The sequence below is a fragment of the Scheffersomyces amazonensis genome (genome assembly GCF_036850825.1).
Source record: "Scheffersomyces amazonensis strain UFMG-HMD-26.3 chromosome Unknown RJT21scaffold_1, whole genome shotgun sequence".
In the NCBI taxonomy this organism is placed as follows: Eukaryota; Fungi; Ascomycota; class Pichiomycetes; order Serinales; family Debaryomycetaceae; genus Scheffersomyces; species Scheffersomyces amazonensis.
The window spans coordinates 2,444,803-2,471,677 of NW_027042741.1; the positions used below are offsets into that span (position 1 = coordinate 2,444,803).

General features: G+C 31.6%; 9 protein-coding genes across 9 annotated transcripts; 2 read left to right on the forward strand and 7 right to left on the reverse strand. All coding sequences in view use genetic code 12, as the record gives it.

The window, feature by feature from the left end:
* Positions 1 to 530: 530 nt before the first annotated feature.
* On the forward strand, positions 531 to 3,723 carry FOX2 (bifunctional hydroxyacyl-CoA dehydrogenase/enoyl-CoA hydratase). The gene has a single exon (XM_064883465.1). The coding sequence runs from the start codon at positions 934 to 936 to the stop codon at positions 3,613 to 3,615; it is 2,682 nt and encodes an 893-aa protein (XP_064741477.1). The 5' UTR covers positions 531 to 933; the 3' UTR covers positions 3,616 to 3,723.
* On the reverse strand, positions 3,699 to 5,725 carry MIH1 (putative tyrosine protein phosphatase). The gene has a single exon (XM_064879739.1). The coding sequence runs from the start codon at positions 5,561 to 5,563 to the stop codon at positions 3,779 to 3,781; it is 1,785 nt and encodes a 594-aa protein (XP_064741478.1). The 5' UTR covers positions 5,564 to 5,725; the 3' UTR covers positions 3,699 to 3,778.
* Positions 5,726 to 8,798: 3,073 nt separating this feature from the next.
* Positions 8,799 to 11,626, reverse strand: RJT21DRAFT_15080 (serine/threonine protein kinase). The gene has a single exon (XM_064883466.1). The coding sequence runs from the start codon at positions 11,277 to 11,279 to the stop codon at positions 9,030 to 9,032; it is 2,250 nt and encodes a 749-aa protein (XP_064741479.1). The 5' UTR covers positions 11,280 to 11,626; the 3' UTR covers positions 8,799 to 9,029.
* Positions 11,466 to 13,079, reverse strand: HOS2 (histone deacetylase). Its single transcript, XM_064883464.1, has one exon. It carries the CDS (start codon positions 13,015 to 13,017, stop codon positions 11,653 to 11,655), a length of 1,365 nt encoding a protein of 454 aa, XP_064741480.1. The 5' UTR covers positions 13,018 to 13,079; the 3' UTR covers positions 11,466 to 11,652.
* An 89-nt stretch (positions 13,080 to 13,168) lies between these two features.
* Positions 13,169 to 14,088, forward strand: SCL1 (proteasome core particle subunit alpha 1). Its single transcript, XM_064880833.1, has one exon. It carries the CDS (start codon positions 13,337 to 13,339, stop codon positions 14,078 to 14,080), a length of 744 nt encoding a protein of 247 aa, XP_064741481.1. The 5' UTR covers positions 13,169 to 13,336; the 3' UTR covers positions 14,081 to 14,088.
* On the reverse strand, positions 14,089 to 15,712 carry ERG4 (delta(24(24(1)))-sterol reductase). Its single transcript, XM_064880834.1, has one exon. The coding sequence runs from the start codon at positions 15,662 to 15,664 to the stop codon at positions 14,174 to 14,176; it is 1,491 nt and encodes a 496-aa protein (XP_064741482.1). The 5' UTR covers positions 15,665 to 15,712; the 3' UTR covers positions 14,089 to 14,173.
* LYS144 (Lys144p) lies at positions 15,713 to 18,211 on the reverse strand. The gene has a single exon (XM_064880835.1). It carries the CDS (start codon positions 18,170 to 18,172, stop codon positions 15,869 to 15,871), a length of 2,304 nt encoding a protein of 767 aa, XP_064741483.1. The 5' UTR covers positions 18,173 to 18,211; the 3' UTR covers positions 15,713 to 15,868.
* Positions 18,212 to 21,123, reverse strand: RJT21DRAFT_117801 (uncharacterized protein). Its single transcript, XM_064880836.1, has one exon. It carries the CDS (start codon positions 20,848 to 20,850, stop codon positions 18,388 to 18,390), a length of 2,463 nt encoding a protein of 820 aa, XP_064741484.1. The 5' UTR covers positions 20,851 to 21,123; the 3' UTR covers positions 18,212 to 18,387.
* A 1,490-nt stretch (positions 21,124 to 22,613) lies between these two features.
* On the reverse strand, positions 22,614 to 25,733 carry PMA1 (H(+)-exporting P2-type ATPase). The gene has a single exon (XM_064880837.1). It carries the CDS (start codon positions 25,537 to 25,539, stop codon positions 22,852 to 22,854), a length of 2,688 nt encoding a protein of 895 aa, XP_064741485.1. The 5' UTR covers positions 25,540 to 25,733; the 3' UTR covers positions 22,614 to 22,851.
* Positions 25,734 to 26,875: the final 1,142 nt, after the last annotated feature.

A 26,875-nucleotide genomic window follows, 5' to 3' on the forward strand; every position in this document is an offset into this window, starting at 1 on the left:
TCCTACCTCGGGCACTAATGGATATAGATCGGTCATGTGTGCAGATGCACGCGGAGCATACTCCCCTATCAAGCCTCAGTCACTTGATCAATATATGAAGTATAATTCAATGATCAATAAATTAATATATTTAACCTGAATAACATATATGTAATTAGCTCCACTTACACAATATATAACGTAAAAAAAAAAAACTTGGAACCTACGGATAATATATTGTAAGAATATCCATTTCCGTAGTTTAAAAAGAGTATATATCGGACTTTGATAATGGTTTGTAATTAAAAATTGAATAGTAAAACAACATAAACCCAAAAAACCACAATTACACAATTACAGTAATCCCGCTAATTAACTAACCGTTCTATAGTTAAATAGCAAACTTAACTTAATTTACAATATAAAATCCTTCCCACCGCAAAACATATATAAGAATTTTGCGTGTGAATATTTCCTCCTCGGTTAACACCTCTGAAAAATCCGGGGAAATTCACATTCAAAGTGTGCCTAGTCAGCAGCGGAAAAGTTCGAAGGGAAATTTTACTGTACCAATGGGGTCTCCATGGACATTTAAATTCTCCCCGCAATAACTATATATATATTTATACTAACCAATTATCCAGTATTTTGTTTAAATTTCAAATAATTTTACTTTAGTTATCATCTCTCCATTTACTAAGATCAATTCTTTTAGTTTATTTATTTATTGTTGGTGTATAAATTACTTGTTGATCAATTAATTTATTCATTATTCATTATTCATAATTCATAATTGATTTGAAATTTTATCAGTGTCAAATTTTAAATTTTTAAATTTTAATTATCACTATCATTTTCATTTTCAGTGTCTCTCAATTTCTTGAATTTAATTAATTGAGGATTGTATTGTATTTGATATTTTATCTATAGCGAAGAGAGAAAAAAGAAGACTAGATGTCGGAATTATCATTTAAAGATAAAGTTGTTGTCATTACCGGTGCCGGTGGTGGTTTAGGTAAACATTATTCTCTTGAATATGCCAAAAGAGGTGCCAAAGTTGTTGTTAATGATTTAGGTGGTAGTTTAGGTGGTCAAGGTGGTGATGCTAAAGCTGCTGATATTGTTGTTAATGAAATTAGAGCTGCTGGAGGTATTGCTGTAGCTGATTATAATAATGTCCTTGATGGAGCTAAAATTATTGAAACTGCCGTTAAAAATTTTGGAACTGTTCATATTGTTATTAATAATGCTGGTATTCTTAGAGATGCTTCATTTAAAAAGATTACTGATAAGGAATTTCAATTAGTTCTTGATGTTCATCTTAATGGTGCATTCCAAGTTACTAAAGCTGCTTGGCCTTATTTCAGAAAGCAAGAATATGGTAGAATTATAAATACTTCATCTCCTGCTGGTTTATATGGTAACTTTGGTCAATCTAATTATTCTTCGGCTAAATCTGCTTTAATTGGATTTGCTGAAACTTTAGCTAAAGAAGGTGAAAAATATAATATTAAAGCTAATGTTATTGCTCCATTAGCAAAATCAAGAATGACTGAAACTATTTTACCTCCACCAGTTTTAGAAAAGTTGAGTCCACAAAAGGTTGCACCTCTTGTTTTATATTTGACTCATGATTCTAATGAAGTTTCTGGACAAATTTTTGAAGTTGCTGCTGGTTTCTATGCTCAAATTAGATGGGAAAGATCTGGTGGTGTTTTATTTAGACCAGATGAAACATTTACTGCAGAAGCTGTTGCTAAAAGATTTGATGAAATTTTGAATTTTGATGATTCTGCTAAACCAGAATTATTAAAGAATCAACATCCATTTATGTTGAATTCTTATGGTGAATTGATTAGTGCTGCTAAGCAATTACCAAAGAATGATTTATCTGGTGCTCCATCTGTTTCATTAAAGGATCGTGTTGTTGTAATTACTGGTGCCGGTGCTGGTTTAGGTAAAGAATATGCTAAATGGTTTGCCAAGTATGGAGCTAAAGTTGTTGTTAATGATTTTAAAGATGCTTCTCAAACCGTGGCTGAAATTAAGGCTGCTGGTGGTGAAGCTCATGTTGATCATCATGATGTTGCTAAAGATGGTGCAGCTATTATTGAAAATGCCGTTGCCAAATATGGTACCATTGATATTTTAGTTAATAATGCTGGTATTCTTAGAGATAGATCATTTGCTAAACTTTCTGATCAAGAATGGAATCTGGTATTAGCTGTTCATTTACTTGGTACTTATACTTTAACTAAGGCTGCTTGGCCACATTTCCTTAAACAAGGTAGAGGTAGAGTTGTTAATATTACTTCTACTTCAGGTATTTATGGTAACTTTGGTCAAGCCAATTATGCTTCTGCTAAATGTGCTATTTTAGGTTTAACTAAGACTTTGGCTATTGAAGGTGCTAGAAGTAATATTAAAGTTAATGTTGTTGCTCCTCATGCAGAAACTGCTATGACTTTAACTATTTTTAATGAAACTGATAAAAACTTGTATCACCCAGATCAAGTTGCTCCATTATTAGTATACTTGGGATCTGATGATGTACCAGTTACTGGAGAAACTTTTGAAGCCGGTGGTGGTTGGATTGGTAATACCAGATGGCAAAGAGCTAAGGGTGCAGTTTCTAAAGATGATCTTGTTAAGCCTGAATTTGTTCGTGACAATTTGGCTGCTATTACTGATTTCTCTAGTGGAACTGCTAATCCTAAATCTGCCACTGAATCTTCTATGGCTATCTTGGAAGCTGTTGAACCAGAAGAAGAAGAAGAAGAAGAAGACGAAGAAGATGATGAAGAAGATCCACTCTTTGTTTATGGTGATAGAGAAGTTATTCTTTATAACATTTCTCTTGGTGCTACTGAAAAGGAATTGAAATATGTTTATGAAAATAATGAAGACTTCCAAGTTATTCCAACTTTTGGACATTTGGTTACTTTTAATTCGATTAAATCTCAACTTTCATTTGCTAAATATTTGAGAAATTTCAATCCAATGTTTTTATTACATGGAGAACACTATATTAAGATTGAAAAATGGCCAGTTCCTCTTTCTGGTAAATTAAAGACTACTTTTAATCCACTTGCTATTACTCAAAAGGGTACTAATACTATTGTTGTTCATGGATCTAAATCAGTTGATGCTGAAACTGGTGAACCAGTATTTTCAAATGAAGGTACCTTTTTTATTAGAAAGTGTGAAGGTGATACTAAAACTTATGGAGAAAGAAGAAAATTTGCTACTTTACCATTTAATGCACCAAATAGAATACCTGATTTTATTACTGAAATTCCAATTCCTGAATCTAAGGCTGCTTTATATAGATTAAATGGTGATAGAAATCCTTTACATGTTGATCCAGTATTTGCTCAAGGGGCTAAATTTGATAAACCAATTTTACATGGTATGTGTACTTATGGATTATCTGCTAAAGTTTTATTAGATAAATTTGGTGCCTTTGATGAAATTAAAGCAAGATTTACTGGTATTGTTTTCCCAGGTGAAACTTTAAGAGTTTTAGCTTGGAAAGAAGGTGAAACTGTTATTTTCCAAACTCATGTTATTGAAAGAGGTACAATTGCTATTAATAATGCTGCCATTAAATTAATCTCAGTTAATGCAAAGATTTAGGTTTAGTTATCACTATTTTTCTATTAGTTTCTTTATTTATTTATTAGCTTATTATGATTTTTAAATCTCTTATATCGGTAAAATAAATCCATTATATTATATATTATTTTTATTTGTATTTGTAATGACTATGCTAAAATTATAAACGATTATAAAGAATGTATTAACTATCAAAGGGACTCTTAACTCCAAATATGGTTGGTTCAACTTTTTCTATATTGATAGTATTGCCTGGAGTTGTAACTTTAGTATTATTTGTAGAATCATAGTATGTTACATCATCATCTTCTTCTTCATCTTCTTCTTCTTCATCATCTTCTTCATCATCCTCTTCTTCAGCTTCATCAATATCAATAAAATTATACAATCCTCCGCCTGCAGATGAAAGTAAAGAACCTGAAGTTCTTCTTGAATGATTAATATACCTTGAAGTTATTGAATTGATTTTACTAGGAATTGGTACAGAAAAATCAACTGGCGTATCATTAATTGGATCAATAATTGATGATGATTGTCCATGAGTTGAAAGAGTTGAACCAAGTGTTGATAATGGAGTTGTATTAGATAATGGTGAACTAATTAATGGTGATGCAACTAAAAATGGATTATTAGTAAATTTATTAGATACATTGGCTGGTGTACCAATATTTGAAGAAATCCCTACAGGAGTACTATTTCCTTGATGTCTATTATTAAGACTTAATCTACTTGGTTTAGATTTTATTGTATTAGGAAATTTAAAATTAGAATTTGGATGATTATTATTAGCAATAGTCATAGAATTTGACATTACTCTATTTGGTAAAGCAGGTACTGGACCTGAAGGTTTCTTATTTAATGGTTTACAAATATTTAGACTATTATGTCTAATAAGTGTACCTTTTGAATCAAAATATTCGGGGAATTCTAACATTGGAGATGAATCACTTAATGATTCAGTTGATGAAAATAATCCATTATTACTATCTGAAAAATTAACTGATGAAGATGATGAATTTAATGATGCACATGATGAATATGATTTTCTATGAGAACTACTATTCGATGATTTACTAAATGATGTTGATGGTGGTAAAAATAATGATTCTCCATCTTGAATATTATTTGAAGATCCTGATCCTGATCCTGATGATCCATTATTAAGATGAAATGGAAGTGGAGATGATGAAGGATTTGAATTAAAGATAGTTTGATCATAAGAAAATGTTGAAGCTCTACTTAATCTAATAGATGAACTAGATAATGTTTTAACTTTGGAATTTGATCTTTGCCTCTTTAAAATCTTTTCACTAGTAATAGTTGTATAAGATTGAGATCTATGATGAGTAAATGGTAAAGGTAAATTAGGAGTTGATGAATAATTATCAGGACTTTCAAAGAAATTATCATATTGATTGAAAGATTTAGCTCTAGTTAATTTACTATCTAATCGAACTTGTTCCATTCTATTCTCACAATGTTTTTCATGATTTACATCTCTCATTTCAATATAACCTTGAGGGAAACATAAATCTCGATAAGTATTATAAAATTTTTTATAACCTCCTTCTAATATAACAATATCAGGATATGAAAGATAAGGATAAACATCACGATTAAAGCGTCGATCACATTTTCTTAAATGACTAGCAATTGTTGGACCTCTAAATATACTAAATTCACAATGAAATACATAAAGAGTTTTTAAATTATCATTAGTTGATTTAATATTATTAATGAATGCCTTTTCAATTTCTTCTTTAGTAGAAATATTAAGAGCTCCATCGATATGTCCACCTTCAAATTCATAATCAAATCGACAATCAACTATAACACATTTATCAAAGGCATTTTTATGTTCACCTTTTAAAATTTTATATAATTCAGTCTCATCAATTCTTGGTAATAAATCATTTTCAACTGAAAATGTATGAATAGTAGTATTCTTTAAATGAGAATTATCATCCATTGGTACAAAACTTTCAATTTCTTTAGTAGTTTGACAAAGTGAATGAATTCTTCTTATTGAACGAGTATTTCTTGAAGCTTGAATTGGTGAATTTGGGATAATTATATCTTCTTCTGTAGTTTCTTCTCCATCATCTACTTCATCTTCATCAGTTAATTGTAAACCAATTCCAATTCCAATTCCTAATCCCTTTGTTGGAGTAGAAGTTTCTACATTAGAATGGAAAAACAGATGAGAAGTTTTACTTACATTTGACATAGATTGAGTAAATGATTTAGTTGAAGATGATAATTTCCTCCTAACATTAGGTATTACTATATTTGAAAGATTTTTAAAAGGTTGTCTTTTAAATAATGGAGATGCAAAATCTTTAGATTTAATATTTAAATCATTTGAAGTTGGAGATTCCACAAGTATTGGTGGCGCCTCAAAGTAAGAACTTGGGGGTCTTTCTCGTTTAGATCGACCTTGACTGTTTTCGTCTTGAGTATATGGAATATTATTATTATGGTTATTTTTCATCTTTTGTCATTAAACGTGGATGGTATTATTAAATTAACGGTATATGAAATAAAATGAATATGAATTTGAATGTGAAAATGAATATGAATGTGAAACTGAATATGAATATGAAAAATTAAACGAATGTGGGAATGACTGAATGTGAATGAGTGAATGAATGAGTCAATGAAGAACGTTGGTTCTTAATGTTAGAGATATTAGAGGTAATGTACAACTTAAATGAAATTCATAAAAGCCTTGGACTTACTATGAGATGTACAGGGAAGGAAGGAAGTCCAGATTGTTAAATAATGTTGGAGAATGAAGTCATAAAAAAAGGAACGAGTTGTAATAAAGAATTAATGGAGTAGTTGTGGAAGGTTGGAATGTAACTAATTTGTTAGAATCAGTGATGAGAAAGATCCAGCGTTGCAACACAATTTAGTTATAGTTGACTAGACAAGGCGGTATTGTACTGCAACTGTAATGAATTTGATATTAACGGTTACTAACAATTAAAGTGGGCAACGTAATGAAGTGAAAAACTCGTAAAATATCAAAGTATCTAACAAAGATGTTTATAACTATTCCAAATTTGGTGCTAACTAGTTATAGGTTTGAGTTTTTCCTTGGTTAGGAGTAGTATAAATTTTTGTGTATTGGATCAGGCAATCGTGTTTTATAGAAATGGAAATGGAAATGTAACCTGGAGAATAATATAAAGGCAGATTAATTTTGTACTGTGTAGAATAGTGTGTCAGAAATGGGAAACTACTCAAGTATGCCGGATGTTAAAAGAATGAATAAGGTCGGAAGGGTGGTTTTAGGTTATAAGTAAAATATGGTCAAATCTGGCGGATTACAAAGTATAAATACAAATATGATATTTCCAGATCTTATTAATGTATAATGTATATTAATACGGTTGTGTTTATAAGTTTCAGTATATTTCATCTACAATGAAATGGGCAAGCATAGACCTGTACAAGGTAGTTAAGTATGTATGTATAATTTAGAGTAAATCAATGTAAAATGAATGGAATTCTAAATAGAGGAGAGAGAATGTATAGTCTACACTAAGTAATTTCACGTTAAAGAGGTGGGTAACTGGGTATTGTTTCCTGTGAAAAATTGCATCACAATGACACTACGTAGATTATTCCATCAATGTGGATATCTATTTCTCCGGAATTACTAGGAGTTTACCATGAGTGAGTTCCTGCTTTTGGGGGTCACATTGATTATATTTCCACCTCCGCTTTGGAAACTTAATAATATAAATAATATAATAATAATATAATATAATATAATATAATAATCAATCATTATTAATTAATTAATTAATTAAGTAAAGCAAAGACCATTGTTAAGTTGTCAAAAAGGTAAATATTTGCTAAGTGTGCCAAAACTAAGTATGAAAGTTTACAGGACGCAGAATTCCATTAATAATAATAATAACAAGAAATTATGTTCTATTATGTTGCACTTCATGCATATATGTGAAGTTAAATTTTGATATGTTCTGATAAGACAACGACTCCAACAGTTGTCTTGTCGAACCATCATTAACACAAGGTTTTTGGTTTAAGAATCAAATGTGGGTACATCCACATTTCTAACAAGTTAATAAATTTATTCTTTTTAAAAAGTCTAATCTCCATATATGAATCAGATCATCTAAGGAAGGTCTTATAAACAATACTAAATGCAACTGAATGTTTATGGTTAAGGTTCTAATCTATTGCTTCATTGATTTGTAAGTATTTTCTGGTCTACGGTACACAAATGCATCTAATTACGTATATTCCAAAGGCATTTGACATTGTGTTTGTGCTCATCTCGGATCAAAACACACGCAAGATGGATTTTATTTACTTATTTGTTTATTTACTAATATATGGTTTGTTTATATTTGGAGTCACTTTGTGCTCTTATTTCACAACATAATTTTTTGTGATGATTTTCGCAGACGAGTCTTGTTTGCAAACTGTCCCAATTGGGCAATGGCTGCGTTTATAAACCTACCGTGACTGATCCACACCATTTCTACCTAAATACACATAACTATATATATATATATATATATATTTGTGGATCCATATTTCCTGACATACATACATACATAATTCCTTAATCTTACCACTTTTCCATGGGTAGAATATGGAGGTGCAAAAATAGTGTTCCAATATTTGCCGTTATTTAAACCGTTGAATTATTCAAATGGTTGCCTCGTTAAACATTTTCATTCTCTTTCTTGATATTAGTACCCCATCTTTATGTAGCTTAGCCTAGCAACGACCTTGCTCCTCTAGTAACAAATTACTAACTACATTGTTTCGCAGACATAATTTATTATGATTTTCGCCTGTTTGCTGTGCATTTTTCTCCACTTCTATAATCTCATCAATAAAACTCATTTTGTATTCTATCGTGTATTCGTCAGAGTGTTTTGTGGTTGGTCTTAACTCTCAACTCAAATTAAACGAATAAGATTACAATTCAAACTTTTGCCATTGGGTTTCATTTTATCGCTTAAGCATCCTGCGGATATATTCCTTATAAGGTTCATTGTTTAATTTATGCAACTCATATCCATAGATACTGGATTTATGAAAAACTTTAATTAATTACTATTGTTTGGATGTATGGATCGTGGTTAGAAATCAACTTAAACCCTCTCTTAATAAACATGTACTTATCTCTTTGCAGTTTTATGTCGCCTCCATTCTCGTTTCTGCAATTTATTCATTGTTTAATTAACTATCTATTCGTGTATCTATAAAATTTACTATATTTATGTATATCCTTATATGACTTATCGTCTAATGCTATATGCTCCAAAAACTTTTATTTTGTATCCTTTTCGTTCCTTGTCTTACTAATTAACTTACCTTTTAAACATATAATCATTTGTAATGTAAATATTTTTCATTATACTATTATTAATTAATTTACATGCATACAATTATTGAAGTCGATCTAAATAATCATTTAATCCCTCATACTTATCATGTGTCGTAACTTGAGCATTTGGATTTTCTAATATAAATGTGTCATTATTTGTATCTTCACCGTCTGATGAAACATCCGAAGAATGCGAAAGCTTTGTATTAATTAGTTTCTTCTTTTGTGAATTGATACTATTGTGGTTTTTAAATGATACTTCCGTATATGAATCATCAGTTAAATAAGCATTCAAATTTAATGATGACGAAGAACTAGTTATTCGAGTAAGTTTATACCCAAATTGAGATGAGCTAATAGAATTCTTTCGGGAAGTATCTCCGCCCTTATTAGAATCAAATGTAGATGTAAATTGAGCACTAGGCGATAAGATATGATCATTATTGTGATTGCTTGATCTTGATCCAGTACTTGAAGTACTATTTCTACTGGTAGTTGATGATGAATTGAGACCAAATATTGGTGGTGGTTCCATTAAATCAGTATATTTCAGTTTATTACTCAGATCACTATTTCTCTTTTCAGCTGGTGATGATAATGAATTAATGGTTGGTTTACATTCTTTAGATTCTTCCTTATCCTTTTTATTTCTAGAAAAGAATCTTCTAGAAGGACTAAATATAGATTTAATTGAAGATGGAGAACTTGCTCCAATTGTCATAAAACTATTATTTGTGGGTGTAACTGGCAGAGGTTCAGGTGGATGATTAGATCTTTTTGGCGATTGAGCACTATTTGAGAATGACCATTTACCTATATTTGACACGCTATTCTCTGGAGTTTTATTGATATGGGAGGACTTCTTAAGATCCAATGGAATAACTTTAACTTTTTGTTTACTACTTGATGATGTTTTCAGTAGTTCTAGATTATCGAGTCGTTTTATGAAACTTTCACTATCATTCAAAGATTTCAAAATGTTGGAAGTATCAATATCTTGATCAACATTTTCTACATCACTTCCATATGAAGCTGTTGAATCATCTAAATAAGAATCTAATAGATCATCTACTGGTTCTAAATTTTTGAACAGTTCAATTGGAACATTTTCAACTATTGGAGATATAGGAGCAATTGTTGATATAGTTTCAGGTTTTTTAGTTCCAAAGAATTGTTTTATCTTTGTTGAAAGTATAGATTCATGATTTTCATTATTATTATTATTATTATTATATGCAAGTTGTTTCTTTTTAGTTGCATCTTTAAAGATAGCTTCATTAAAATTAAAAAACTTTCTCTTTTCAAGATCACTTAAATCAAAAGTTGTAAAAGGGTGATGTTTTATATCATTTATATTAATTCTTTGATTTGGATCTTTAATTAATAATTTTTTAATTAAATTCTTTAAATATTTTAATTCTTCAATATCTTGAGGAGTTGTCTTTGAATTCTTAATAATTCTGGGGAATTTTAATTCTTCTTTTACAATATTTTGAAATAATTCATATTCATTACAACCAGAAAATGGTAAATCATTAAACATTAAACAATATAATGTTATACCTAATGACCATATATCAATTCTTGAATCAATTTTAATCTTATTAGCACTATGATTAACATTTGTAATCATTGAATAACGATTACTAACAAATTGACATAATTCAGGTGCAAAAAATGCTGGAGTCCCCATAGTTTTACCTAATTCCTTTTCATCATTAGCATTATTTTCTAAGATTAAACTAACACCAAAATCAGATATTTTAATAGTATTATCATTATTAATTAATAAATTAGATGGCTTTAAATCTCGATGAATAATTTTTTTATAATTATGTAAATATTCTAATCCATTAACTACATCTCGTAGAATTTTATTAATAGTTAAAGGTTTCCTATTATTCAGATGACTTTGATATTTTTCATAATAATGATTATATCGTTTCCAATCAATTTCTCCAAATTTACAATATTCTAATATTAATAAGATTTTATCAAATTTTAAATCATCTATTACTTGATATAATTTTACAACATTTGGATGATTACATTCTTTCATTATTTGAATTTCTCTCTTTATTTTAGTTGTTTGACTTAAATATGCTTTAGTAAATAATCTGGTTTTATCAATTCTATTAATAGTTTTAATGGCGACATATTTCTCATCACAATTATTATGTTTAATAACTTCTCCTTGAAGAACTTTCCCAAATTGTCCCTGACCAATCTTCTTAATTATTCGAAATTCTTCATTAATAACTTTCCGATTAGTATCAGGGTCTAGTCGTATAGATAAAGTAGTGAGATCCATTGGGTAATAGATTTACTTTACTTACTATACTTTACTATACTATACTTTACTATACCCTTATTAATTATTCGATCCTTCCTTTATAAATGAATGGCGAATTAACATTAATTATAATCTAATACTATTGAATTACAAGATGTTCTATGTACTTTCGTAGTTTCTTTACTGTACAATTGCTGGGTAGTATAGTTTGGTTTTTCTATGGCGGTAATGATGTTTAGAATTAAAATCTGAGATTCCTTGATTTTGTATCGCGTCTCATTGTATAGTTAATGTCATTATGTATTATAAGTATAAGTATAATTATATATTGTTACAGGTAGTTATAGTCGTATAGATTGTATAGTTAATTAAGTATGGCTTTATATGTTTACTAAGCCATAATTTCTGTGTCTCTGGCTTCATCTTTTACCTTTTGTGTAGCCCGTTGGAAATCAGATTCTTCATTTAATTCTTTAATTAATTGTTCTTCATCTTCAGTTAATCCCGTTATATCAGGAGGAATTTCTTGCATTTGTACAGATGGAGCATGATTTAAATATCTAATTTGTTCTAAAATTTCTTGTTTAACACTTTCAAGATATTTTTTAGAATTTTTATTATCTATTCTTCCATCTAATTGAGGATGTAAAGAATAATCAGGTCCAAACCAATCATAAGTGGCAAGATAATTTGGGATTTTTGGATCAAGATTTACATCATTAAGTACTGAAGTTTCATAACACCATAATCTTGAAACATTTCTTGGAGTATAACCTCCTCCACCAACTACTAACATAGGAATTCCAAAGGATTTTATAAAATTTACACAATCACCATGAGCTCTAATATTTAAATTAAAGCAACCTAATCGATCATAACCTAAAGAATCTGCTCCACATTGTTGTACTATACAAGTTGGTTGAAATTTTGTTATTAAAGGTTCCATAATCAGTTTAAATAATCTTGTATAAGATTCATCATCTATTCCATCTCTTAATGGTACATTTATAGCATAATTTTTTCCTTTACCTAATCCAACTTCATCTACTGAACCAGTTCCTGGAAAAAATTCTCCATTATATTTATGAAATGATACTGTCATTACTCTATCAGTTGTATAAAATGCTTCTTGAACTCCATCTCCATGATGTAAATCTATATCAATATACATTACTCTTGGATGAACTCTTAATAAATTTATTATACTTAAAACAATATCATTAACATAACAAAATCCACTTGGTTCATATTTCTTTGCATGATGAAGACCTCCAGACCAATTTATTGCTATATCAGACATACCACTTATTAATTTTCTTGTTGCATCTAATGAAGCTCCAGCATATATAGTTGAATAATCATACATTCCATCAAATATTGGACAATCATCACCTATATTAAATTGCGCTAGTACTTGATCACTTAATTTTGTATGAGGACTAGCAGTTTGAAGAAAATTTACATAATCTTCAGCATGAAATTCTAATAATTCTTCTTTAGTAGCTCGTCGTGGAGTATATAAATCCATCTTTTCATATAATTTATAAGATATCACAAGATGATCTGTTAACATAAGTCGAAATGGTTTCATAGGATGTAATGTTCCATAATGATATCGACTTGCTTCAGGATTATAATGATATGATACATTAGTTCGAGATTTTCCATTACTACTCTTATCATAATAAACTGGAGTGTTTTCTTCTGTCTTCTTATCCACCGTAAATGTCTCCGATTCACTAGTCGGTATAGACATATCTCTCTATTTATTAAATACTTTTTATTATCTATTAATAATTATATTATAATTATTCCATATATAATTTTACAAATTTTCATATAACCAGCAGCCTTATAGGGCCACCCGCGACATTTTTCAAGATTCATGTCGCACCCTCAAAATAAGTCGCGACATCTCCAATAACTCATACCGAATTTGTTCGCCACTTTCAATATTAAAGAAATACTACTAATTGTAATACCCATATTTACAGTATATATATACCAATTGATTGTTTAAGTAGTTGATTAATATTAACTAATTGAGATTAGAAAATCAGTCACTTAAATAAAAAATGTCAGGATCAGCAGGATTTGATAGACATATTACTATCTTTTCACCCGAAGGTAGATTATTTCAAGTTGAATATGCATTTAAAGCAATTAATTCAGCAAATATTACATCATTAGGAGTTAGTGGAAAGGATTCAGCAGTATTAATTTCTCAAAAGAAAATCCCAGATAAATTATTAGATCCAAAAACTGTATCATATTTATTTAAAATAACTCCATCAATTGGTTTAGTAGCTACTGGTTCAATTGCTGATGCAAGATCTCAAGCTTTAAGAGCAAGAGCTGAAGCTACTGAATTTCGTTATAAATATGGTTATGAAATGCCAGTTGAAAGTTTAGCTAAAAGAATGGCTAATTTATCTCAAATATATACCCAAAGAGCTTATATGAGACCATTAGGAGTTGCATTAACATTTTGTCAAGTTGATTTTGAAGATGAAAATAGAGGTCCACAAATTTTTAAATGTGATCCTGCTGGTTATTATACTGGATTTAAAGCAGTTGCTACAGGACCTAAACAACAAGAAGCTATTACATATTTAGAAAAGAAATTTAAAAAGACTGATCATGTTAAGGGAGATTGGAAAGATACTGTTGAATTTGCTATTACAGCTTTAAGTTCTGTTGTAGGTACAGAATTTAGAAAAAATGATATAGAAATAGGGGTAGCTACTGAAGAAGGATTCCGAATCTTATCTCCTGAAGAAATTGATGAAAGATTAGTAGCAATTGCTGAACAGGACTAAGTAGTCTATGTGTATTTTAATAATATATGAACATATAAATATTGAACTAACTTTTAAAATTTTTGAAATTTTAGTACTTTTTAACAATTTCAATTACCAAACATATGGAATAAACATATATGGACAAGCTTCTAAATATCTATCCCAATCCTTTCCATACTTTCTAGCACATTTTCTTTGATCTCTATAAGCTCTATGAACTAAAACGATTAAGAAAAAGGTTGGAAAGAACCAAGGGAATGGAGAAGCAAATCCACAAATTAATCCCCAAGTTAATGATTGAGACCAATCAGCAGTATAATGCATTTTTCTAGCATAAACATACCAACCATCAGTTAATAAAAGTGATCCATTTTCACATTTAATATATTTTGGATCAACTAAATCTGAATATGGTAAATATGGGAAAGTTTTTCTTAAATTAGAATTACCAGCCATTTGTCTTCTAAAACTATTCTTTTGACGATTACCAGTATCAAAGAAGTAATAAGCAATAGTTAAAACTATAAATAATGCAAGATTATAATAAGGTGACCATTGATATTCTGTGGGTTCATGATATGCTAAGAATAACGTACAATGACAATAAGTAAATGGTACACCAGCAATATTCCAGAATAATAACATAAATCCAAACTTTTCATAAGCCATATCCCAAGTTGGAACAATTAATTCTTCACCTTTAGCACAAGCATTAGCATATAACCAATGAGCATATAAAACAAATAAAGCTTGAGGAGAAACATAACCATAAGTATCATATTGTTTAAAACATAAACCAAAAGATAAAAAGAATAAAATAAACCAAGGAATTCTAACTTCAAAGAACATTTTAAGATCTAAATATTTACCAATTCTTGGATTTAATGGAGCTCCCATAAATATATCATAAATTGGATTACCTGACATTCTATGATAATCACCAGTAATATAAATACATATTAAATATAATATAATTGATAATGAAATACCATAAATTATAGCTGTTGTCATAATAGGTCCAAAATTATCCAACATATAATAAACTTTTAATATACCAGTAAAATGTAATATTAAAGATAATAAAATAGATGTATAAAATGACCAAACTGCATTACAATAATAAGGTAATTGTTTATTATCTAAATGAGTTAATGGTTGACCTTTAGTCCAAACACCTGGTAATGATAAATAGAAAAATGCTTGAACTAATATAAATGAAGTAAAGAAGAACCATACTCCAAAATTTGGTAAACCATACATGGTAAAATAATTCCATAATTGTTCTATAAAATTACTCCATGATTGATCTGATTCAGGCCAAGCAGGATATCCAGAATTGAATTCGGCACTAATCCACATATACCACATAAGTAATGGGAATCCTACCATCATTCCAATGGCTCCAATTGGTCCACCAAATTCCCATTCAATCTCATCTTTACGTAAGTAACCTCGAGGTGGCTGTGATTGATCTCCACCAGTTGAAACTGATTCAGATGATTCAACGCCTCCAACTGATTCAACTGAAACTTCCTTAACTGGTTCAGATTCTTCCACACGCGACTCGAGTAATGGACTAGTACTACTACCTTCCTCCAACATTGCTAATCTACACTAAATGTGCTAATTCTTAAGTTTTACTGGTAAAGATTTCTTGTTATGGGTTAACTGAAAAAAAAACTATGTGGGCATACGCACGTCCTCGTTCCTGTCGTTTATTTTGCATCAATTGGAGTTCGGTAAAACTTGCCGAATTTCCGATCCTACATAGCCTACATAGTCTATATATTCTATACATTTATTTTATTATGCAAATGGTAGAATATCTAAATCATCATGAAGTTGATCTACCAGGACATTATTATCTCTATGTTTATATAAGAAATCCAATGCTCCCTGGGCACTGCCATGACCCAATTTCCGAATTCCTAAAAAGTATAACTCTAATTTTTCAAATTGTTGAGGTGATCGAGCATATCTACAACAAAATGATAATGGTACAACCACCATAGTGGCTCGTAAGTCAAAGATTTGTTGAGATAAATAATAATTTTCTGTTTCTTCAACTATATTAGATTGTTCTTTATTATAATCTTGACTGAATTCTTGTTTAGATCTTATAAAAAATGATGAATTTAACATGAATTCAACTAATTCTTCTACCAACGCATGTTCACGAGGTAGACCAAGTAATCCCTTTGTGGTTAATAACATTAAATAAATGATTAAACAATGTAATTGATGAGATAAATCAAACCATGAATAATATATAACTTGATTAGTAAATGTTACATATCTACAATAACATGATTGAGGTAAAGTAATTTTATCAGGAGCATTTAATGGATATGCTGGATGACCAGGACTATTTTCTGGAATTGAGAAATTATTCTCATTAACTCCCGTAACTATTCTTTCATTTCTAGCTTGATCAACTAATGAAAAGATTTTAGAAATAGTTGAAGAATTTATTTGTATAGATGGATTAGCTCGTAATAAATCCAAGGCCCTAATCATTTCAGTTACTGAATAAACTAATTTAAGTGTAAATCCAAGAAATAAATTAAATTCACTCAGATTTGAACCCTTTTGAGGTTTTATTAATAAACCTATTCTAATTAATGCATCATGATATCCCGGATTTATTTCTTTATCAAAGTATGCAACATCACTATAAAGTATATTATCATTTTCATTTGAAAATACTCGTTCTTGATCACCTGTACCACTTCTTATAACACTATTAATGGTTCCACCTAATGGAGATATTAATCCAGCAATAGTTTCTATGGTATAAAACCAACATTTAGCTAATGCTAAACCTCCAGTCATATAAGAATTATTTCTGGTTGTTAAAGTTAAATAATTCATAAGTAAATCTTTGGCTCCTCGTAAATGAGTTTTCCAATTATGTTTAAAATTTCTAATTGAAGTTGTAGCTGCAAAATTAGATGCTAAAACAAGTACAGTTAATAATAATTTTTCAATATCATTTGCTTCATTCTTATGAGGATTTTTATCAGTAAATGCATCACCTAAAGTTTGTAAACATACCGTAAGATATTTTTGAAAGCTCAGTTCATGAATCTTTTTATAAGATTTATTATATTGGAAAGTTGCAGAAATAGCTAGTAAAGAAGTTAAAAGATAAGGACAATTATTCAGATATTTTAAAAGAATTTTAATGACTTCATTTGATTCAATTGAAGATGCAAAGGGATATAAATGTAAACAAATATCTGTTTGAGTTAATGAATTAAGATAAGTTTCATGAGGTCCATCAAGATGATAATGTCTTAAAGTTCTTGAAATTAATTCACTATTGGATATCGATAAATCTTGATCACTTTTAATAAATTCTTGAAAATATAATGGACTATCCGCATCATCAGGTGATAAATTAAGTTTTATCTTATTAGAGAATTCATCAATTTGAAAATTTAATCGTTCATGCTTTTCTGATCGAGTACTTGTATCACTACTACTTCCATTACCTAAAGCTGTCAATTGAACTTCTGGATCTGTATTATTAATAGATATACTATTTGGAGTATTTGTAGCTGGACCAATATCAAGAAAATCAATAGGAACTAAACCATTAAGATCATTAACTAGGAGACTAGCTTCTTCAAATAAGTATTTTATATCTTTATCTTCGAATTGAGATATTATAGGAGTACTTAGTGATTCATTAGTAAGGATATCTGAAATAGAATTCTTGAATTTCTTAACGGGGATGGGTATTGGTTGAGATTGGGGAGGTATTGGTTGTGGTGGTTGAGGATGTGGAGGTTGTAATTGAGGCGGTGGATGAGGTACTGGTAGATGAGGTGGTGGATGAGGTATTACAGTAATCATATCCTTAGAGGTCTCTATAGGTTTAAATACTAAATCCGGTAAGGAATTCGGTACCGTTGGACCAGCTGAATTCACCGCAAATCTTATAGGCTGTTTAGGGGGGTATACACATTGTTTACTTAATCTAGTACATTGATGACAAAAGGGTTTACCTTCATCACACTTCATTCGCCTTCTCTTGCACTCTACACATCCTCCTCGGCTGTAAGTTCTCTTTTTCAACCTAGGCTTAGATTTATAGGGTGAACTCATGACTATAGTTTAGATTTAGTTAGTCAAAGAATATAAATTAGGGTTAAGTAGCTCGGATAAATTTTTGCGCTTTTGTTCCCGCAAAGTATTACCCCATTGGGAAGGGCACGCAATATACGAGTAATATACATTTGAATATACAAGAGAGTGAGAGAGTGTAAGAGTGTGGTAGTGGCAGTGGGTGTAGTAGTACTACTACTACTAGCAGAAGTACCCTAAGCCACCGGCTGGATCTTGGACATGATCCTTCTACCATGAGGAGTGTTCTTAATCGACACCAACAATGGCTGCAATACTTTAGATAAATTAACTAATTGCTGTTGAGTAGCCACATCTAAACTAGTTTGTAAGACATAATTACCAAATGCATCATTTAACAATTCACTAAAATGTGCTTGTTGATTTAATAATTCATCAATAATATTATGAGTTAATTTATTAATTCTTAACGATTTTTCAATAACATTAGAACCAAATTTATGTAAAGATAATGAAATTATATTGGATTTAATATGATTCATAATGATTTGAATTGATTCTTCATCCCCTCTTGATAATACATATTGAACCACATAATTTCCAAATGGATCTAAAGATAAATTGGTTGCATTTTCTGCAACTTTTAATGATAATTGTTTACGTTGTGATACATCACCATTATCTAAACATCTTTGTAATACACAACATCCATGTCTATGAGTGGCAATTTCATTACAATTATAACAAGCAGCATTAAATATAAATTGATTATCTGCTGGTTTTAATTTCTGTAAACATTTTTGTACAACATGATTACCATTTAAATCTCTAGATAATGAAACAATATGATTACTTAAACTTTCAATAATGATTTGACTTTCTTCTTCAGTAGAAATACAATCAACTAATTTTTGTAATGCTCTTGTTCCATGAGGATCTAAAGCAATTCTAATAAAGTCAGTTGAAGAATTCTTTACTAAGATAATTCTTTGATCAACTGATACATTTTCAAATAACTTTTGCACTAAGTAATTGCCAAATGGGTCTGTCATTAATTCCACAATCTTTAAATAGATTTCATTAAAGATCATAGTAGCTGCAATATCATTTGGTAATATATTGGTGGTGGTATCCTTATCATTAGAACTATCTTCAACTAACTTACCTTCAACTAACTCCTTTCCAAGATCTAATTGACGTTGTAAGAATCTACATCCATGTTGATCTTTACATAAGTTGAAGATCTGGCCCACAAAGTCTTCTAATTTGGCATTGGCATATTTAGAAGCATCTTCACCTTTTCTTCTATTGTTATTGTTATTGTTATTGTTGTTGTGGACTTTACGATGAATGTTCGATTCATTCATGTATCCATAATTGCCACGATTATGACGATTGTTGTTGGTATTGTTAGAGTTATTGTTAGTGTTATTGTTGTTAGTGTTATTGTTGGAGTTACCATTATGGTGATGATGATGACCTCCGTTGTTTCTCATGTTACCATTGAACTGATTCATGTATGGCATGGATGGTGGAGGCATCATTGAAGGATGAGGAGGAGGAGGTCCATGAGCAAGTGGATGACCATGAGATGGAGCAGGAGATGGAGATGGAGGCATCATTCTACCATCAAACATATTCCCCATACTAGGATGCATAAGAGGAGGTTGGTGATTCCACATCCCGGCAGGAGCAAGTTGATGAGCAAGTTGATGAGGAAGTTGATGAGGATGAGGATGAGGATGAGGAAATCCTGCCATAGGAGGTGGAGGAATAGATAAATTATCCGGTAAATGGAATTGTTGAGGAGCAAGAGGATTATGGAATGGGATAGGTCTCTTTTCAGTATCAACAGGATTAATATTAGTAGAAGTAGTAGTAGTATTAGTATTATTGATATTGACTGAATCAGCTTCAGGAGTGGCAGTAGCACTCTTACTAGTAGACTCATCACCAGGTATAAACGGTTGCTTAGAGTCTAAGATGCCTCCAAATAAGTTGGAGAATTGTTGCAGTTCATCAGGTTTGGCAGTTGACTCTTCTGATGGTAATTCAAATGGTTTGACAAAGATTGGCAATTCATTTGATTCAGCATTTTTAGTATAACTAAACGGTGGAGCAGACGATGGAATAAAAGTATTATTCCACGTTGACGAAGGAGTATTTGAACCAAAGGGTCCAGTGGCTGCACCAGAACCAGTACCAGAACCAGTACCAGAACCAGAACCACTGGCTAACAAAGATGGATTAGGAGTTAAAGAACCCTGATGGGGGTGGGGATGATAAGGTTGATACAATGGATAATTGTCTGAACCATTACCATTCCCATTCCCATTGCCATATAAAGGCTGACTGAATGGAGTGGAAGATTTTGATCTGGACTGAGCCTTTTCAGCTTGGGGATCAAAATCTTCGTCTAAATCGAGATTACCTAAGGCACCCACAATGTCTAAATCAGCTGATTTTACGATACTCTCATCTTCTTCCGGTGGTGGAAGAATGATGAGTGAAGTATTGGACTCATCACGTGAATCGTTGGCTGACTCTTCTGGTAAGAAAGACGGAGTTTCCTTAGTGAAGAAATTTGAACCAAACGATGCTGATCTCAAGCCGGGCTTAGAGAATTTGGCTAATGGTTGAGGAGCCAGCGGGTCTTCTGGCGTGGAGATGGATGCGGATCGGGTGGGGTAAGCAGTCATAGTGTAGTGTGGTGTAGTGAGTAGTGTAGTAGTGTGTAGCGTAGTAGTGTGTAGTGTAGTGCAGTATGTTAGTGAGTATTAGTGAGTAGTGTCAGTGAGCAGTGTCAGTGAGCCGTAGTGTCAGTGTTAGTGGGTAGTCGTAATATACAGAGATGCTAATGTACAGAATATAAAAAGTATGCAATGAGTGAATGGTGGGAATGACGAATGCTAAGGAGAACTAATGTACAAGAAGGCCGTTTGACTATGGTAATGAATAGGGAGAATGATGATGGGGAGGTGGAGATTAGTGGATCTGGAAAAATTTTCAAAGATGGCGTGCGCATGGTAGCGCAGTTGTAAGAAGACATTAGAGAAATAGTGAGAGACGAGTGAACTGAGAGTGGTGAGAGAAATACTGAGAGTAGTGAGAGAAATACTGAGAGTAGTGAGAGTAGTGAGGGAGTGAGTAGTATGTGTACACTGTAGTGTTACTCTCTCTACTGCTTAACTATGTATCTGTACTATTAGTAAACTAGTGAGTGTTACAGTATACTCAACTGTAGTGTACTATATAGTAGTAGTGTAATAGTGTAATAGCGTAATAGTGTAGTAGTGTAGTGTAGTAAATTCTACTCATTGTAATAAATACAAGTTTAGTAAATTAATAGTGTACTAGTAGTCATACTAGTCATAGTACTATGAGCAGATTAAAGTCACTCTACTATATCAATACTACTGTTATATAACAGTAGTACTACATTTACAATAACACACTAACACTAAGTATAGAAATAGTACTAATAGTACTAATAGTACTAATAGTAATAGTACTAATAATACTAAGTACTAATCAGTAATGCTACTGTATGCTTACTTGAACTATACTGTAATTAATTCTTGTCTAATATTACAATAAAGTTACATAGTACAATAAAGTTACATAGTACACAGTAGTAACATTGTAACATTCATTGCAGTAACTGTACTATTGTATTTTACACTATTCACTTAACTAATACACCTGTAATAATTGATACTATGTTATAATACTATAGTACTACTAAAATACTATAGTATACTGTAATAGTGTACTACTATAATACTGTAATACTGTACAGTAATACTATACTGTACTATATAATACTATAGTACTACTGTAATACTATAATATTGTAATACACTACTATACTATATTATTGTTATACTATACTGTACTGTAGAACTATAATTATACTGTAATCCTATAATTACTATACCGTACTGTACTATTATAATGTAACTGTAACTGTAATACTATAGTACTATACTACTCTATAATACTACTTTATACTACTACTACACCACTTCTACAACATTTTTAAATATTATTATCTATTAGAAAATAAAACCTATAATACGTAATATAAAAACAATGACTAGGGGAATGAATGAATAAAATGTCGATACAATGAAAGGAAGAGATAACTGGGGAATCATAAAGTATCATCTCCTCCATCCAACATATCCAAAAAGTCAAAAAGCAAGAAAGAAACCACTACCAGTTCAAACATAATGGGGAGTTATGTTCAACCATTACCATAGATAAAAAAATTAATAAATAAATAAATTATTCAACAACAGTAAAGGACAACCAGATAGTTTAATACCAATGGGGATTTGATATCTTTGATTTTTTTTTTGCTTTTTTCACATTAGGGAAATTAAATTAATAACTGAAATAAAAATGATACACCATTAACGATAACGACTGTCAATGATAGTAAAGTACGGCTCTAGTTAGAAGCGGTAATCGACAAAGATAAAAGAAAAAAGCCATCAGAATAATAAAGCATAATAAAACATAATAATAATAAACCGTATTATATTAATAATAAATATGAAAGTAAAAAGGATATGGATATGATTAATACATTATTAAACCAATAGATTGCTTTCGTTATCTCTTTGCCAAAATTATAACTTGCCAACTAGAAATACTTAGTGTGTTCTATAAAGGAAGGAAAGGATAGGCAAAGATATCTATGATGATTTTTCATGTTGAGTAGAAACTCTTTGCATGGAAACAAGGAAATCTTCGAAGGATCTTCTGTCAGCAGATGGTTTCTTGGTTCTACCGTTACAGAAGTCATCCCAGGCTTCAGAAGTAGACATCAAGTAGTAAGCACCACCAAGGACACAGAAGACACCGAAAGAGAAAATCCAGGTTCTAACAACAGTGACGATATCAGTCCAGTTTTGAGACCACCATCCAAATAAGGTGAAACAAGTGGCAATGATATCAACAATGAAAACGGCACCAGCCAATTGCCATGATGGAATTGAAGACCAGAATGGACCTTGAGCTCTAGTAACGAAAATTAACCAGTTTTCAGTTAAAGAAATTTGCAAGAATAAAATACCATCAATACCACCGAAGTTTTGAACAATACCACCCTTCTTGGTGAACATAGTAGTTAAAGTAATCCAAGTACCAATGGCTAAAATTATACCTAAAACAATAGACATACCCCATAATCTTGGAGTGTTCCATTTAACTGGTTTTGGATCATAAGGAGCATTATCATAAGCAATGGCTAAAGTAGCAACATCAGCGAAAATAGCAATAAAGACAACTAAATCAATGTTTAAGGATCTGTTTAAAATAGCAATCCATAAACCAAGGAATAATTCCAAGTGTAAAGATAAAGCAATACGGTAAACAACATAAGAGTACATTCTGTGGAAAATTTGTCTAGAAGTCTTTAAAGCATCAATAATAGCAGATAAACCAGGAGCTAAGAAAACAATATCAGCAGCAGATCTGGCAGCATCAGTGGCACCTTCGACAGCAATACCGGTATCAGCCTTCTTTAAAGATGGAGCATCGTTAACACCATCACCAGTCATGGCAACCAAGTAACCTCTAGATTGTAAAATTTCAACAGCATTATATTTATGTTGAGGGAAGACTTCAGCAAAACCATCGGCATTTTCAACAAAATCAGCAATTTCAGAACCAGCCATGTCACCACCACCGGATAAACCTAATCTATCAGCATCATAAATGTTAGTACCTAAACCTAATTGACGACAAGTTTCCTTAGCAATACCAACGGCATCACCAGTTAACATCTTAACTCTTAAACCTAAAGATCTAGCTTCATTGACAGTGGCAGCAGTATCATCTCTTGGAGGATCCATACATGGCATAATTCCTAAAATTTCCCAGTGACCTTCACCTCTCTTTCTAGCAACACCTAAAGATCTGAAACCTCTAGAAGCAAATTCAGCAACGGTATTTTGATAGTTTTCATGGACATCTTCTGGAATTGGGTGATCATCTTCAACAGTCTTTAAGACGAATAATGGAGCACCTTTAACACAAACAATTCTTTCACCTTCTGGAGATTCAACAACAGCAGTAACTTTCTTGGAAACAGGATCAAAAGGTTGGAATTCAATAACTTTATATTTAGTTAAAGCAGCCTTGGCTCTTGGGTAAGAAATCAAAGATTTTAAGAAAGCTTTATCAATAGCATCTAAACCCTTCTTCTTTCTGGAAGCAGCTAAACAAGCAGTTAACATAAGATCATCTGGTTCAACACCTTCAACAGTGTATGGTTCGTGTAAGGATAACTTGTTCTTGGTTAAAGTACCGGTTTTATCAGAACATAAGATTTCAACACCAGCTAAGGATTCAATGGCAGATAATTTTTGAACAATGGCTTGTTTCTTGGCCAAGTAAGCAGCACCAACAGCCATAGTGGTGGTAACAACAGCTGGTAAACCAACTGGAACACCAATAATAGTAATGGCTAAAGTGTATCTTAAGATTGGAACAATTCTAACAGTTCTATAGAAACAAGCAACCCAAACAACTAATAAAGTAAGAATAACAAAGACTAATAAAGTAGTACCAATACCATTTAAAACTTCAGTGAAATGACCAGTACCAGCAGAAGCCTTGTTAACTAAAGAAGCAGCTCTACCAACAAAAGTAGAATCACCAGTGGCAGTAACAATCATAAAACCTTCACCAGTCTTAACGGTAGATGAAGAATAAGTAGAGTCACCATGTCTCTTGTCGACAGCTAAAGATTCACCAGTAATAGCAGATTGATCAACTTGTAATAAACAATCTTCAGAAACAATTCTACCATCGGTTGGGATAACAGTACCATCTTCTAATTGTAAGATATCACCAGGAACAATTTCAGTGGCTGGGATTTCAATCAATTGACCACTTCTAACAACATTAGCAGAGTTAGCTAAAGTCTTCTTTAATTCATCAACAATAGAACCAGCTTGATATTCTTGGATAAAACCAACAGAAGCATTCAATAATAAAAGAGCACAGATAACCCCAAAATCAACCCAATCTTCTAAACCAGCGGCTAAAATAGCAGCAGCTTCCATAACGAATTGAATAGGACCAACAAAGAACATAATAAATTTCAAAAGTAAGTTTTCCTTTTCTTCAGCCATTTGATTTAAACCAAATCTCTTTCTTCTTTTAAGAACTTCATCTTCAGTTAAACCAGTGGCAGGATCAGTCTTTAACAATTCTTCAGGAACAGCCTTAAAAGTATTGTTATCAACTTCTTCTTCTTCTTCTTCACCTAAAGCGGCATTGGATTGTAAATCCAAAATTAATTGGTCAATGTCTTCATCTTCATCATCAGATGCGACTTTATCGACCTTTTCTTTTGTTGGTTCAGTTGCACTCATTGTAGGGGATACGACACGAGACAGTAACTGGAGTAGGAAATAAGAAAAGTAAAAGTTTTTAACTAGTTTATATTGAAAGTTTCCGGAATTCTTTATGAATTTATAAGTTGTCGAGATTTAAATTTGTTGGAATTGGGCAGACAAAGTGTCGGATGTCTGGATGGAGTGGTAAAATCCCGCATGGAAAAAAAGAAATTGGGCCGGATTGGGGAGTTGGTAAACAAGTGTGCAGATAGTGTCTGCAGACATTGCGACTAACCTGTAAATTAAGACATATATATTGTTCCAAATTTGTCCATTTGTACGACTTGCCTAAGTAAGCTAAGGTGCCCATTTTACTATGCTGGTATCCTGCTTAGTTTGTCACAGTTATTGTTACTTCTTTTACTTTGCTGGTTACTGTTTGACCTTTTTACTGGTAATGCTGTCACCACAGCATTCACCGACTTCACGGCCGTGCTCACGCATTACTTAATGGCTCACTAGCCAGTAAATCTCTACTGTACTATACAGTACCAAACAGTACTGAACTATAGTATGCTCTTCTCTTATCTACACTCACACTTCTCACTACTTGCACTCTGTTCATATCCTTCTCATTACCACACTAATCTTTTACACACTTTATCCACTTCCATATTGATCTACATCTCATCTATACCATTCCCCCATCTCTACTACTTAATCTCTGTCTACGCACCCCTACACCTCCTCTTGTAGCTATACTGTCAATAGAGTGTACTGCATGCAGCCTGCCAAACGTGCTTAATTTCATTTCTCAATTAGGAAGGGCTCTATACAAAAACAAACAAACAGAGCAAAAAAACATAAACAAAAACAAATGTTCCATACTAAACCATATCTCATGTTACTCATCTACAAACAACACTACATCACTGGTACAACTACAACTATAATTCAACGCAGACATTATGATTGATGTCAATGGAATAACATGAACTGTATATCGTTACTTAATAATATCAATTACTCTCCTCCCCCTCTCGGACCCTCTTCTCTTTGTCCATGAGCTCATCTCATCCCATCCCATCACTAATATTTTCTGTACTCTGACACACGACTTCCAGACACTTGGTCGTTAATCGCTTATACACTCACTCGCTCATTCCCATTTTCACTCACTCGTTGTTCGCTGCTTATGTCATCATCTGTACCAACGCTCTTGTTTTGTATGAACTATCTAACCTCATCTCATCGCATCCCCTCTTGGCTGGCTGTCTGGTAGTATTTGTTAATAGTTGGTTCTTAATTCAATTGAATTGAATAACTACTCAGATGTCTCACGACATTCTTATCGCGCCTCAACAATCTTACT